General features: G+C 42.2%; 1 protein-coding gene across 8 annotated transcripts in view; it reads right to left on the bottom strand.

Annotated features, from left to right (window-relative positions):
- Nucleotides 1-88: 88 nt before the first annotated feature.
- Nucleotides 89-13,957, bottom strand: part of Pnt (ETS transcription factor pointed) — a 162,387-nt gene continuing 148,518 nt past the window's right edge. For all 8 annotated transcript variants that reach the window (XM_076425391.1, XM_076425392.1, XM_076425398.1 and 5 more), the window contains 5 exons: nucleotides 6,140-6,343; nucleotides 4,590-4,898; nucleotides 4,185-4,460; nucleotides 3,803-4,100; nucleotides 89-3,376 (listed from right to left, as the gene is read on the bottom strand). In XM_076425391.1, coding sequence (XP_076281506.1) covers nucleotides 3,313-3,376; nucleotides 3,803-4,100; nucleotides 4,185-4,460; nucleotides 4,590-4,898; nucleotides 6,140-6,343 — 1,151 coding nt within the window. In that variant the 3' untranslated portion in view covers nucleotides 89-3,312. The remainder of the gene's footprint in view (nucleotides 3,377-3,802; nucleotides 4,101-4,184; nucleotides 4,461-4,589; nucleotides 4,899-6,139; nucleotides 6,344-13,957) is intronic.

Genomic DNA, 13,957 nt, shown 5'->3' with positions numbered 1-13,957 from the left:
AATTTATAAATAATCAATCTTCTTCAATCATGTTCGACAATGATTGGTCAAGAGGACGTAGAAAGCACAACGAGCCTCGTGTACGACGTATTTATAAAAATTTCTTTATTTTATTGCAACTACTGAAGAATTTTTCACATGTCGCGCTGTTGCAGCTTCGCATAAATCGTGGAAAACGATGATCGCATACTTTACACACATAATACGTGGGTTTTTATACGATAACGAGTTCTCTCAATGTTTCGTCTTTATCCGGCTAAGAGTATTCGAATATAATTTTACGAACGTTTGGTTGTGTGTGCACAGGACCTCGAATGATTAATGATGGCGTGTGTGTGTTCGTGTACGTGTAACGCGTGGTATCCTATTGACGCTCGTAGAAATTCGAAATGCATATACCGGTGATGACTTCTATTGATTTCGTTCGACGTTCGCGTCCGTGAGTCGCCTTCAAAATGATTACACTGTTGACCACGTCCCGATAATTAATAACAGGCGTGCCGAAATTATACTCCCGCCTTACGTGTAGAAAAACTTAACAATTGTAACGGGTATGTCAATATATCCGGCGTCGGTATAGTTAACACGTTCGCCGCCGTTCGTTTCTCAGCGTCGATCTCCTCTTTCAATTGCTCCCATTATTTAAATCGGAATTGGGCAACATTCAATGCAACCAATGATTAGCTATCACAATCGAATCATTTCATTATCAATTGCAATTAACGATTAAACTTCTAATTCAACTGATATGTAATCACAGTTACCTAAAGCAGGTACTTAATCATCAATTGCATTAATGATTATAAATTATACAAATTCGATGTATACATTTTGTTCGTCTATTCATACCATTCGACATCGATCGAGAATTTATGGTCACTGATTAACGAGTGATTTGTATGATCTCAATAATTGACGACTAAATTCATTCATTCATTTATGAATTACTCAAATGAAAAGTTTGAATCGATCAATGCCAAACTTCGATTTATATACATATTAAGAAAGGTTTCACAGCGACGGACGTGTTAACGAAATTTTCCTAATCAGCGCAGCTCGAATTACGGTTCCTGAGTTTGTCTTTTATCAGCACTTACCATCGAACGTCGTTTTACCATCGTTTCTAGATCATTCATATTTTCATGCGAACGTTCAACAAAACGCAACTAAAAAGGGAAGCTTAATTTACGTAGAAATACGTAGTTACATACGTACTCGCATTGGGGCACGTAACGCGCGTAAAAAATGTTTCCTCCCGGTCTCATTCGTCGTAACGTATCAATATAATCGATATTATTACAAATATTACGTCCAACAGAACAACGTTTTTACAATGTATAATTAAAAAGACAAAAAAGAAATATTAATAAAAATACGCTCGTTCAGATACGGAGAATCACGCAGAAAAGCTAACCAAGTTAACATTTACCTGCGGATAATTCCGTTTCTCTACACACACGCATCGACCAGTGTTCTACGCATCGGACGTGTACACATTATATATATACAATGAAGATCGCGAAAGTATCCCATCAAAACGTCTACTTTAGTTATTGCTGTGTCTCTCGGCTCACACTGTCGTGATACATGGAAGATTTGACGAATAACTTTCTTTTTTTCTCCTCGGAAAAGCAGACACTTCGTTCCTCGTGTGTACACGGTATCGCGAGCACTATGACGGTATTTCGAATACTAACCCTGGCAAAGCATACTTGTAACTCGTATATTCGGCGTGAAAAAATATTTCTGTCAACGGTAGAGACAAACAGGTGGATAAAACTCGTCATACGTAAATAAAATATTCGTACAAAAACTCCCAAGTCTCGAAGAAATCCTGTTAGCAATCTCTGTTGTGTCACACAACAGTGGACAATTATTTTATATTCGATAAAAGTACAAATTAATCGTTTCTTGAAGCTTTCCATTTATTTAATATATATATATATATTTTTTTAAGTAATTTCTGAAAGAATAGTTTCTCGGTGATATATTTTCTGCCAGGGTGAGTAGAAAATGGCGTCACCGATACCAAAACACTGTACCCACGAATGGGGCGCGTCACGCGAGTTGTCAGGAAAGAAATCTGTATAATTCACCGACAGTTTAATCATCACAGATGCACACGTGGTTCCGATTTTCTTTGTCGCGAATATGATTTTAGGCGCACGTGATCTTGAACACTGGTTGCACGTCGCCTTTTTCCCCCGAATTTGTTCACATTTTTTCTTGAATCGTTAGGAAATAATGGAGATCAACGAAACGATTTCGTTATGAAAGAAACACGCGACAGAACATACAACTCGCAGCAGAATTAACAGCATCGCTTTCTTCGCACCCGAGACGATCTTAATTATCCTAATTTCCTCGAACCTGGCTGATCCGGTCGCACATCAGACACATCGAGAAAGTAGTAGAGGAAAGAGAGAAAGAAAGAGAGGGAGAGAGAGAGAACAGTATAAACGAGTGTGTTCACGGTTGTTGTTGTTGTTGTTGCGGTTGCAGTGAGCTCGAAAAAACGGTACTCATAATACTAAAAAAAATAGAAGAACTTAGCGAGTAATATACACGTGGAAAAGCGTCGAAAATATCGGATTGAAAGCTCGCCGTCTAATAAAATGGTATTGATGGCTTTATTGTAGTAAAATTATAGTAATAACAATCACATATGGTGTCATCTATCAACGAGATATAACACGCACGTTTGAAATGATGGGGGGACATACATAAATAATTTAGACGTATCGTGTGGCTTGACGTAGTGCTTAGAAATCATGTAACATTAGAAATATATATATATACATATATATGTGTATATACATATATATACTCTATATATATATACTATATATGTATATATATATATACATATATATAATATGTATAAATTGTTGAGTTATTTCCTATAAATATCTTCTAAAATCTGGCTTGGCAAATGAATCACTTAGAAACAAATTCTCACAATTTTTTGTTGTTCATTATCTTTAGGCACCAATGGTATGCAGACCCTGTCTTTGGTACATACGACCGATTCGATTATTTTTTCTTATTATATCCTGAACGCGGAGAGAGAGAGAGAGAGAGAGAGAGAGCACGATCTCCGTGTTATCTCCCCGGAATACGTGTTCAAAGAATTGATTCGTCAGCGATGATATGCGCACTGTCTTGGTCTTGTTCCTCCATCGTTTGTTCGTTTTACACATTGTTCGTTACATGGTGAGTTTCGTCTTTGTTCCAGTCCGATATCCAGGAATCAATTGAGATATTCCTCGATCAACGATACAGTCCTTAAACAACATTCCCGGTAACAAAAACTCAGTCTTCTTCCTTTTTCTCTGGCTTCAGGTCCACCATTGCGTGGAGCTCCTCTGGACTGTATCTGCAAGTCGAATCGGGTTCTCGTTTAGTACATTCGCTCCATCGAAACCTCAACGATTCGACACAATAAGATTTCCTTATTTAGAATGAAATTTAACCTTTAACTACCCGCGCTGGTGTAAAAAGTACACCAATTTTCTTGTCCCAATACAATAATATATGCACTATCCAGAGCACGAGAGAAAACTAGCGGGAGAGGAACGGGGCAAGAGGAACGCAAAGGCAATCTGAATGGGCAGGTTTCTTCCCCGTTCCCTGCCCGTTAGTTTTCTCTCGTGCTCCGCACAGTACTCATTGTCAGTCACACAGTGATACATGTGGTGTACTGAATACACCGCACGGGTAGTTACGTGAAAATTCAGGGCGCGGGTAGTTAAAGGTTAATAAAAATATATAGCTTAACATTTAAGATCGAGTGCAGACTTACCCTAGCAGACTCTGAAGGTCGCAGACGAAACGGTAGACGTACCGCTTCCCAGAGGTCTTATGGATAATGTTTTTGTCGTAGTAGTAGCGGAGACCACGGCTCAGCTTCTCGTAGTTCATTTTAGGCTTGTTCTTGCGGATCCCCCAGCGACGAGCTACCTCGTCCGGGTCCGTCAGCTTGAACTCCCATCCGTCTCCAGTCCACGAGATGAACCCTTGGCAGGATTTGTCTGTTAACAGCTCTAACAGGAACTGCCACAGCTGGATGGGACCTGAACCGGTGAAGCAGGGTCCACTGTCTAGAAATTTACATCCAACTTCAACATCTATTCTATCATCTTAACCAAGAAGATTGGATAACAGCGTCAATTCTCAATACTCACTTGTATAACCAGCGATCATCGCGCTCTGCAAAAGAGGCTTCTGATCGGGGTTGTTGCCGATGGAGGAGGGATGATGGGGGTTAGAAGAGTCCCTGGGAGCCAGGCCCGCGAGGAACGCGGGATGATGGGACAGGTGTTCCCCGATGGGACCGACGCCCCATTGGTCCCCGCTGACGCCGCCAGCTCCACCGCCGCTTCCGCTTCCGGGAACCGTTTGGAATGGCGTTGCATCGTACTGTCCGTATCCACTCTCGCTGTACCCTTCGTGGTAGCGACCTGTTTGACAAATCAGCCAATCATTACGATTATTCTTCTGGCTTGGAGGAAGTCATTATTATACAGAGGACTTTATTTACAGTAAGTATATTTTTGCTAGAGGGAGTATCGCTTTGTGTAGATAATTACCGCGTGGATAGTTCTTGAATGGGGACGGCTGATACTTCGGCTCGAGCTGAATTCCACTGGTGCTGTAAAACTCTGGCGAGCCGTCTAGATTGTAGGGATGGGGCGGCTGATGATCCTGCGGCAGACTATGGTACTCGGAGGTCTCATCGTACCCGGAATAGTGGGCGGGTGTCATGTAGCTCTCCGTGGCGGCTTGGCTGACCCTGAGCTCGGTCTCGTTGGTCCCTGTGCCCGCGAGATCATTGCCGCTCGTCAATGCTGCGCCACCCCCTTGCAGGTGCTCCGTTATATGGTGATTGCTGTAGTTCGCTGCAAAATTCATCCATCGTTTCACAAAGCGTTCTGATCGAATCCCAACGCAAGAAGAAGACACACTGAACGACACAGATGGGCTCCACGTGAGAACACTCCTTTCAATCTTAGTCGTTCACAATGTTACATGCCTAACTGCGGACCTCGAGGCAACCGAAAGTTAAACACAGTAGTACAGTAAAGTCCCATTCTAAGTCCGGCGGAGGAGGCCGTTCTATGTCAGTTCGCCTACCCATTCCACTGGGGAGCACACCCCGCGAGGAGCCAAAAAGCTCGAGCTGCTTCGGTCGCCGAGCAGTGTAAACATCGGGTATATCGGTGTAAACCACAGTAAAACTTCTTTATTTTTCATTGTTTTTTATGGGACTTTCACGAACTTAATTGTGCCATTTTTCTGATTGAAATGGCACTAAACACGATATAATTTCAACTGTATTTAGTGGTTTAATTGACAGTATGGACTAACAGAAAGAGCTACAGCGACCGCGATGGTCGGCAAAAATTCAAAACTTATTGTATTGCTTAAAATACCAATGCGATGCTAACTAATTTTCAACTTTCTTCTTATACAACACTTCTCACGATATTTGTCACAATTTTCTGATTAAAACGAGCCGTTTAAAAACCTCCAACGCGCTGTAGCTCCGTCAACTTGCAAATTCTAGTCTAATTCTTTGAGAACATAATTTTCGCTATAATAGCAAATGTTAAATATATGATAAATTGTAAGTTATGCTTTATACATGTACAGCAGTAAATATGAGCCAATTTGTATCTTGTTCGGTGTCATTTTAATCAGAAAAATGTCGCAAATATATTGGTAAAATTTCATTAAGAATAAGTAAAAAATAAAGAAGTTTCAGTATTGCTCTAGTATTGTCTCACCGATACGCTATTTTTTAAGGCACGAAAATATGTATAGTGTCCGGTCCCGATCTACGTCACAACACAGAACTGAGAATTAACTTAGGGACTTTACTGTACTCAGTTGACACTTTATCTACCGGAAGCCTATTGATAGGCGTTTCAATAATCCCAAATTATTAGATTAGCTTATTGAGGTTTCTGTTACTGAAGGATCTATTAAAAAATCCTCAGCCATGGTGTCCAAAAATTATTCTTACTAAAAATTCAGTGTTCTCTATCGTTGTCTACTGAGTGAATTGCGAGAGGGGCTCTCGGTGTAAATTTAACCGATTGCATCCGCGTGTCATCCAGATTCTTTCCGGTATACTTACACTCCGTTTTGAGTTGATTCAAGTTCCGTAGATGGATGTACGCGTTGCTCGCGGTGTTGTTGTTATTGTTATTGTTGTTGCTGTTCGGCGTACTGGAATGAGAGTTCGGGGCTTGAGTGCTATGGCTATGCGGTGGCGGCGGTGAGGTCTCGTCTCTCTGGTTCTCGTCTTGGCACACGGGACTGCGTAAGTGGTTGTACCCTCCTGCAACAAAACATAATCATCCTTTAGCATCGCTTATTAAAACGAACAAGATCTTTGAATCTGTGGTGTGCGCTGTGGTCTCGTAATAGTTCTCCAATCTAACAACGCTCACCGGCACAGGCAGCTTTCAATTCATAATGCTATCGAATCAATTTACTCAATATTCTCCGTATAGCCCATTACGGACGTAATCGCTATACTGTTTAATCAAATCGATTTGATGTCGCTTTAATCCTTATGATCGTATATAAACACTGTAATTAGACGCTGGTTTAAGTGCCAATACTTTTCTTCGCGATCGTGTGCGCTTTATGCGAATTCAATGGACGTTTATAATGTTATGATGCACGTTAAGACTTCTTCTATATAAAAACGGGGAAATTAACGTTAGGATTAAGGGACGCGCGCTAATATTTTTAATTTATGGTTATTGAGATTGTAAAGATGCATCCACGGGGAATTATTCAACAAGTTTCTTTCGTTGGGTGTATATTATGAGAAAAATTTCTAAGAATTTGGAGATATACACGTTCTCGTTATTTTTATAAAGTAAGGTAAAATAGTAATTTTTTTGCCAACTCCTCCGATTTCTCGAAGCATTTGGACGGTCAACACGTTGACATTATAGTTTATATGCGTCTATCTCTTCGAGAAGACCCATGACTCTGTTTCGTTTCGGTGTGTCTGACTACGAGGATCATTCTACTGAACTAGAGGCGATTAGAGGCAAGAGCCTTCGTGGCTGCCGACGGCACAGACAGTACATGCTATACATATTGTCTATCGACGCGTCGGTACGCTGTCGAGGTCTTCCACTATTTTAATGGAGGTGATATTTCCAATTTTAGGGATTCCAGGGGGCGAGATCAGTGACGATCGGGCCGAGTATTGATCGCCGTCGGTGGACCAATGGCATCCGGAGGGCATCCATTGTGTTTCGGTGTCGGGGATTCAGGGAAAATCGTTCGAATGAAGTGCGGAGGATCGTGCGAGGCCACGGGAGGCCACCGGAGGCCACCGGAGGCCACGAGAGGCCACGGGAGGCACGGAGTCTGCAGGGAGGAACTGCTGACACGTGGGCGGCGCGCATCTCGACGATTGGCTCGAGCGAACTCCGCCTATCCTCGACTTCCTTTCCTCGAGCACGAGAAACAGCGTCGCGTAGCGTCGCGCCGACTCGCGCGTCCATTACGGAGGCTGCGATCGTTTCGTCCTCGATCGACCAACAACCGACAAACAACCGAGCAACAACCGAGCAAAGCGATTTCCTGCAGCGGCGACACGCTGGCGAACGCCTCCTCTCGATCGGTCCTCAAGAGAGTATTCAACCCGAGCCGTGATCAGCCAGCGATTCAACGCTGACACCACCCTAACCCTTTGCAGTCGGAGCTAGTTTAACTGGAAAATTAAACGTTTCTTCCGACATAGAATGATTCCATTGTGTATAATTTTCTTCACTTTATGGATATGAAATTGATACCTCGTACAATAGTGAAATGTGTTGTAATCGATTAGATACCAGCACATATTTAATAATGTAAACAATATTGTGAACAATGGTACAGCAATCTTTAGTGGTCACTCTGAGACACCCCTAAGGGTTAATCCTCATGTCAATAATCAAATTTTCCTACGATGTTCAACCATGTTACTTTAATCCATATATTTTTTATTTATTGTGCTCGCTAGATTGCGGGTTTATACGAGGTGTGTTAAAAAGTAACGGGAATTTTGTAATTTCGCGGATTGTATTAGTCCGATTCAAATCAGTTTTTTGAAAAGTGTCTGTATATTGGTTGTCGTATTCGATGTTCAGTTTATTGTCAGCTCGCGAAACAATTCATGGCTTTTGCGCCACGATAACAAACATGTTCACAGTTCATTGTTTGTTCGTGATATTTTGGCCAAAACCGACACTGTAACGGTGCCCCAGCCTCCATATTTGCTAGACATGGCCCGTGTGACTTTCGTTTGTTCCCAAAATGAAGAGAACCTTAAAGGGTCGTCGTTTTTCAAGCATAGACGAGATTGAAAGCTATCACAAAGATCGAGTTCCAGAAGTGTTTCGGGGATAGGAAAAAGCGCTGGCATAAGTGTGTAATATTAAATGGAGACTATTTTGAAGGGGATAACATTCACTACGTCGAATAAATAAAATTTTTATCCGAAATATGCATTCATATGCAAGTTTACATTTTCATACGTTATTTGATGAACATCGAGAAGTTTCCTTTCATAATTGGACAACTTCTGCTAGTTCTCGTTAACGCGTACGTTTCCTTGCATTCCACGAAGCTGCTCGTGTCGTAAACGCCTGAAGATCCGTAGCGATAAAAATTGTACGAATGTGTAGACACAGAGAAGAACGGCATAGAAACTTGCATAGAAATCTACAGACCCGCCCAATTGCACATTGGTATAGTTTCTATCAACTAGATCAGCATTTAAATACGTTTAAACAGTGTTCGAAGAGTGCGTGACACCGTAACGTGTCGACTTTGCAATTTTCCACTTAACTAGGAAAACCGATGATACATGGCAAAATCTAAGCACTCCAATTTGTGAACGAGCATTTCGATAACTCGCACGTTCACGTGCACGATTTAATCGTTTCACACGGCAGCCTGCCAACCGGGAAGAACAAGCGGACTCGTCATTTGTATTCGACCTCCTTTTTTAGCGGTTTTTACATTTACATAGCTTTTACTTGTTTTTCTAACCAGCCTCGCGTTAACGTGTCGTAATATCGTGAATATCAATTATGTTTACACGAGTCTCCATAAATCATAATATCCACAAATCACTCGACTAACAGGCTGCCGATTAGTTGCGGGAATTGTCTTTCGATCGATGAACGCTCGATCGGAGATGCTTATTTCATTTTTCCCTTGGAAATATTTTCAACAGTATTAACGCGTTGACTGCAATTTTGTGTATTTCACAGAACTCTTGCATATCTCATTCGTATAAACGAGCAGAGATATAAATAGTTATCATTAATTACTTTATAATGAAGTTTGAATCATGTACTATATGTAGACTAGTTCATTTCAGAACGAATAAATTGGTATTCAGTGCGACTAATTTAATGACGATCGCCACAGCGACCAACGCGCGCCAGTCAATGTGTCAAATTCATTCATATTTACTAAATAACTAATTTTCTACAAGTAAATTGCATCAGTTTCGTACATACAAATCGGAAGAAACGTTCGGTGTTCGAATGAAAATAATTCCGAGCGCAAAGGGTTAAGTAAGAACCGGTATTAAGACGTGAAGTTCGTAATCCTCGCGTATTACGTCAAAAGTCTTTCAATTTGAGATGATCACAGGGTATCGGTACCTTTAGATTACAGACTGGACAAGAGATCGTTCCGGCGATAGTCATCGCCGCTTATAATTCCGACAGATATTGCACCAGACTCCCCATGGGTCCGAAGTTCGATAAAACCGGCTGCTGTTCGTGCGATCAATGATCGTTGAAACGACACCATCGATCCGCGACTCCGTCGTAGACTGGCCAAAATATTCCGTACACAAAAGCGTATTAAAACGGCCTCCTCGATCGAATGTACGGCGCGTAGATAAGCGAGCGTGTGCACGCATCCTGTTTTGATTAGTCGCGGCAGATTTATATTTTTGTCGAAAGCCGATAAGATGCGGTGGAGATCCAGCCAAAACCGCCTTCGAGGCTTACGCGAACGGAAGTCGACGGAAATCGCTTAATCTTATCTGAAATTTCACCGTTAGCCGACGCGTCGCGAGGGAACGAGAGTGCTTGCGAGGAGGCCACTTATTCAAATTCAGGAGGCCGCGTTGTTTCCGTTCGAATCAATTTCCAACGCCTCGTTCAAACACCCCTATGCGACAACCCGTTCTTTCGTCTTCGCGCGCACAGCTGCGGTGACCGTCAACCAATCTTCGAGTTGCTTCAAATAGCTTGACTGTAGTCTACAACTTCGCTTCAAAGTGTGTTATTGCAGACTCTGCTCAAAATTCTTGTAATCATTTTAACCCTTACAGCCAAGGGGTGGCTCAGAGTCACCACTAAAAATTGCTGTACAAATACGTATGAAAAGTATGCCGGTATCTATTCAATTACTACACATTTCAGTATTGTATGAGGTATTATACACTGAGAAAAAAATCCTGTCGAAACAAAAGAAATATATGTTAATTCAATAAGATGTACTATTGAATAGTGCCAATATCATATGAACTTATTTTAATATTTAATACTATTGAATTTCAATAGCAAAACTGATTTCCGCCGATCATATAAGCGAATAGCTTGACATCAATGTTTTCAAAAAAAATAAGATATGGCCTCAAACCAATTCCAGTATGAATCAATACATTTCTCAAATTTTTTTAACGACATATCTGATTGAAGGAAAAAGAGAAATATTACGAATAATAATGTACGGTATCGAATCGAATAATATTTTCAATCATTTCATGATAGACAATTCAAATACATCACGATTTGCTTCTAAATTTCATGCTATTGCAAAGAATACATTGATATTCATCGAAGTAAAAAAGTTACAATAACACGCGTGTTATTGAAGTAACTACTTTTTTTTCTCAGTGTATCAATATTTCATATCTATAAAATGAAAAATAATAAACATACAATGGAGTTATTCTATTTTCATGTCAAAATAGCTCCGACTGCAAAGGGTTAAGAATGGTAGTGCATTGCATCTTCTCGTTCTCATTATTAATGTACTGTTTTCTCAATTTGTTATACGAGGAGGATCTGGTCATTGTCTTCGACCATGTCAAAGTCTGCGATCGTATATTGCTCTTTGAATGTACGTTTCTGGGTGATCATTCTGACCTACATTCTTCTGCTAGCCACGAATAAAATTCAGTATACTTTCGACACTGCAGATCGTTAAGGAAATTGTAATCTTGCACCTTTCGCGAGACGCCGAAGCTTTCGGAAACGCTGTCGACGACGACCGTGGTCTTAGCATCCCCAACTAACGAAGCGCGGGACAATGGCTTCCGCGGATTACCATAATCCATCGCCCAAGCGTTGCGTTGCGTTGCGTGAACGGTCGGAATTATAACGTACGTGATATGTGTGACCAGCCAACGTTCCCACACTTATCCGTCTGAACGGCGAGGAAAACAGGTGGCCCGGTAAAAGACACGACCCGTAACGAGCCGGTATCGTTAGCCTGGCCTCGCGACGCCTCGCGCGAGCCAGTCCTCATTTAGGGACGTTCAACATGGTGCAACCATGGCGAGTCGGTATCTTCTTTCCTCGAAAATTCTCTATCCTGTGAGAGGTCATCGTGCTATTCGCTTCCTAACACAGGTATTGGCATGTACCACTGCTTATTAATAGACTAACCATACACGCGATCTTCCATTGACACGTTAATTGCCGTGTCAGTCATTCATGTGAGTGACGCAATTTTGATTAGTACATTTCTATTGTGGTACATTCGAATATATCAATTCTTGTTAGGTCTGTTGAAGGTTACCGAAGGGCTCAGGAAATAATTCGTAGGTTAAATTTTCTGGTTTCAATTTCGTCGACGTAATCACTCTCTGATCTTGTGGGATATTTTTTAGCAGAGCAGAATTCCATTTATATGAACCTGTCGGGAGACAAGCTGGTTCACACGATTGTCTAAGTCCATCTGTTTCCCACGATTGACTATGATTTTTGGTCCATTTTTATTAACAAAATTTAGTTCGTGTAAACCGGGTTCCACTGTTGGAGGTGGTTGGAAATCCTCTCGTTTTTATTCCGAAGGAACTCTTCTTCGTTGATGGCGAGCATTGTATACATAAATCTGTATATGTTACAAGCGAGAGAAAAATGGCAGAATATTCTTTAATGTAAAATGAGTCGCGTGTTTTCGAAAGACTGGTCTAGCGAAGTGAAACTTCCCATTGTTTCCTTTAACCTGAGTTTCCAGGAGCTGAGGGAATCAGCATATTTATTCTAATCGTTAGTCAGAATCAAGGTAACCCTGACAAATCGGTCCGTTACCGAAATGTATTGTATTTGTTTCGCTCGTCTACACTCGTCCGATCAGAGATTGCGTTTAAAGCAGACTGATAATACTTCCCAGTTTTTCGAGATAATGCCTCCAGCGAGGCGCAATTAACCACGAGTTTGCTCGCGCACTGTTCTCAAGAATAAGTTCGCACGCGTTTCTAATTCAACGATTATCGTCGGAGCCCCGCGAGAGTTCCTTCCTTTGGTTGCGAAGGGTTGAAGAGTTAAGTGCGCTTTGCGCGAATTGCTTTCGTTTCCAGACGCTGTTTGCTTCAACAATACCTAAATATTAATTCTAACGGATTCGTGTGCCTCTGTGTGTGTGTTCTTCACCACTAATCCTGTCATCAGAGAATCCATTGCACTATGAACCTACTAAATGTGTATGTTATTTCCTTTAAATCGAACTACAATTCTATTTCTTTGTCATCGATGCTTAACCCTTGGAGAAAATACAGAGGCACGATGGATATCAATTTTCTTTTTGTTCTAGGAAACGTATGAACAACAAGATTTTCCATCTTGTCGAAGCTATTAAGAAGAGAATGACAATTTTATTTGGCTCTTATCTTTTACAATGATCACAGACAATTCTTATTTTGCATAAAAATCCGCGGTCTAGTTATGATGACACCCTAAGTAAGTAATGCTGGTTGGATAAAAGTGTACGGATGGAATTTATTTGTGATACTTCGGTGGCCGAAGAGGTGACCAGCTATGAGAAGACACTGTCGTAGGAAATTGAGTGAAAATGGAAATCGACAGAGGCCGAGCAAGACACAAGGGTTCATCCGGTAGGATAAAAAGCATAGTTCGAAGCGAGATAGAACGAGGAGTGGGAACGATAAAGGAGGAACGATCGCGGGTTCTCGATGTTCTCATACGGCCTGCTCGCGGCCCGTACGAGTTAATAGGGCCTAAGGGACGGACCCTTGCGCGTACACCACCTACACCTGCTTGGGCCGATGTGTGGCTGCACCTCGCACCCCATTTCATGGACGGTGAGCGTGGGAGTGCAGCTTCGGGCAGGCCCTCACGCACAAACACACTCCCGCCGACACAGACAAACACGCACGAACAGAAGGAGAACACGCACGTTCTCGCGAGCAAGCGAGCGGGCATATGCGAGGCTCCTCCGGCTACCTAAATGCACCCTCTTCTCTCGGCTTTGCGATCCGTCTCGTTTCGCCTCGCGTCGCGCGACTCCGAGACGACCGAGGCCGACAAACAACGGCCAAAAAGGAGAACGCGCGATCGCGGACAAACTATTCCGAAATTCCTGAGCATTCAGCCCACGCGTTTGTTCACACGGATGAACAATTGGACGCCGGACCAACCGGTCGAACCCCGCCCACCCCCTCGCTCTACACCCGCGACCCTTTCAAATCGGACCGGCTCCGGAATTTCGCGAGTCGGCCCTTTAAACGACCCGCTCCCATAGGTCACTCCCGACTCGCCCAGTTTTTCGAGAAGACCCCCGTCAGATTCGGTCTCGGACACGTAATGGCACTCGTCGCTTTTTTATTCGCCGGTGATGATCGATCAGGCTCCTATCGGGTTTTCATTGTTTCAAACCTGTCACCGGACTGAAT

The sequence above is a fragment of the Lasioglossum baleicum genome, chromosome 6 (genome assembly GCF_051020765.1).
Source record: "Lasioglossum baleicum chromosome 6, iyLasBale1, whole genome shotgun sequence".
Lineage (NCBI taxonomy): Eukaryota > Metazoa > Arthropoda > Insecta > Hymenoptera > Halictidae > Lasioglossum > Lasioglossum baleicum.
This window is presented reverse-complemented; position numbering and strand designations above follow the sequence as displayed.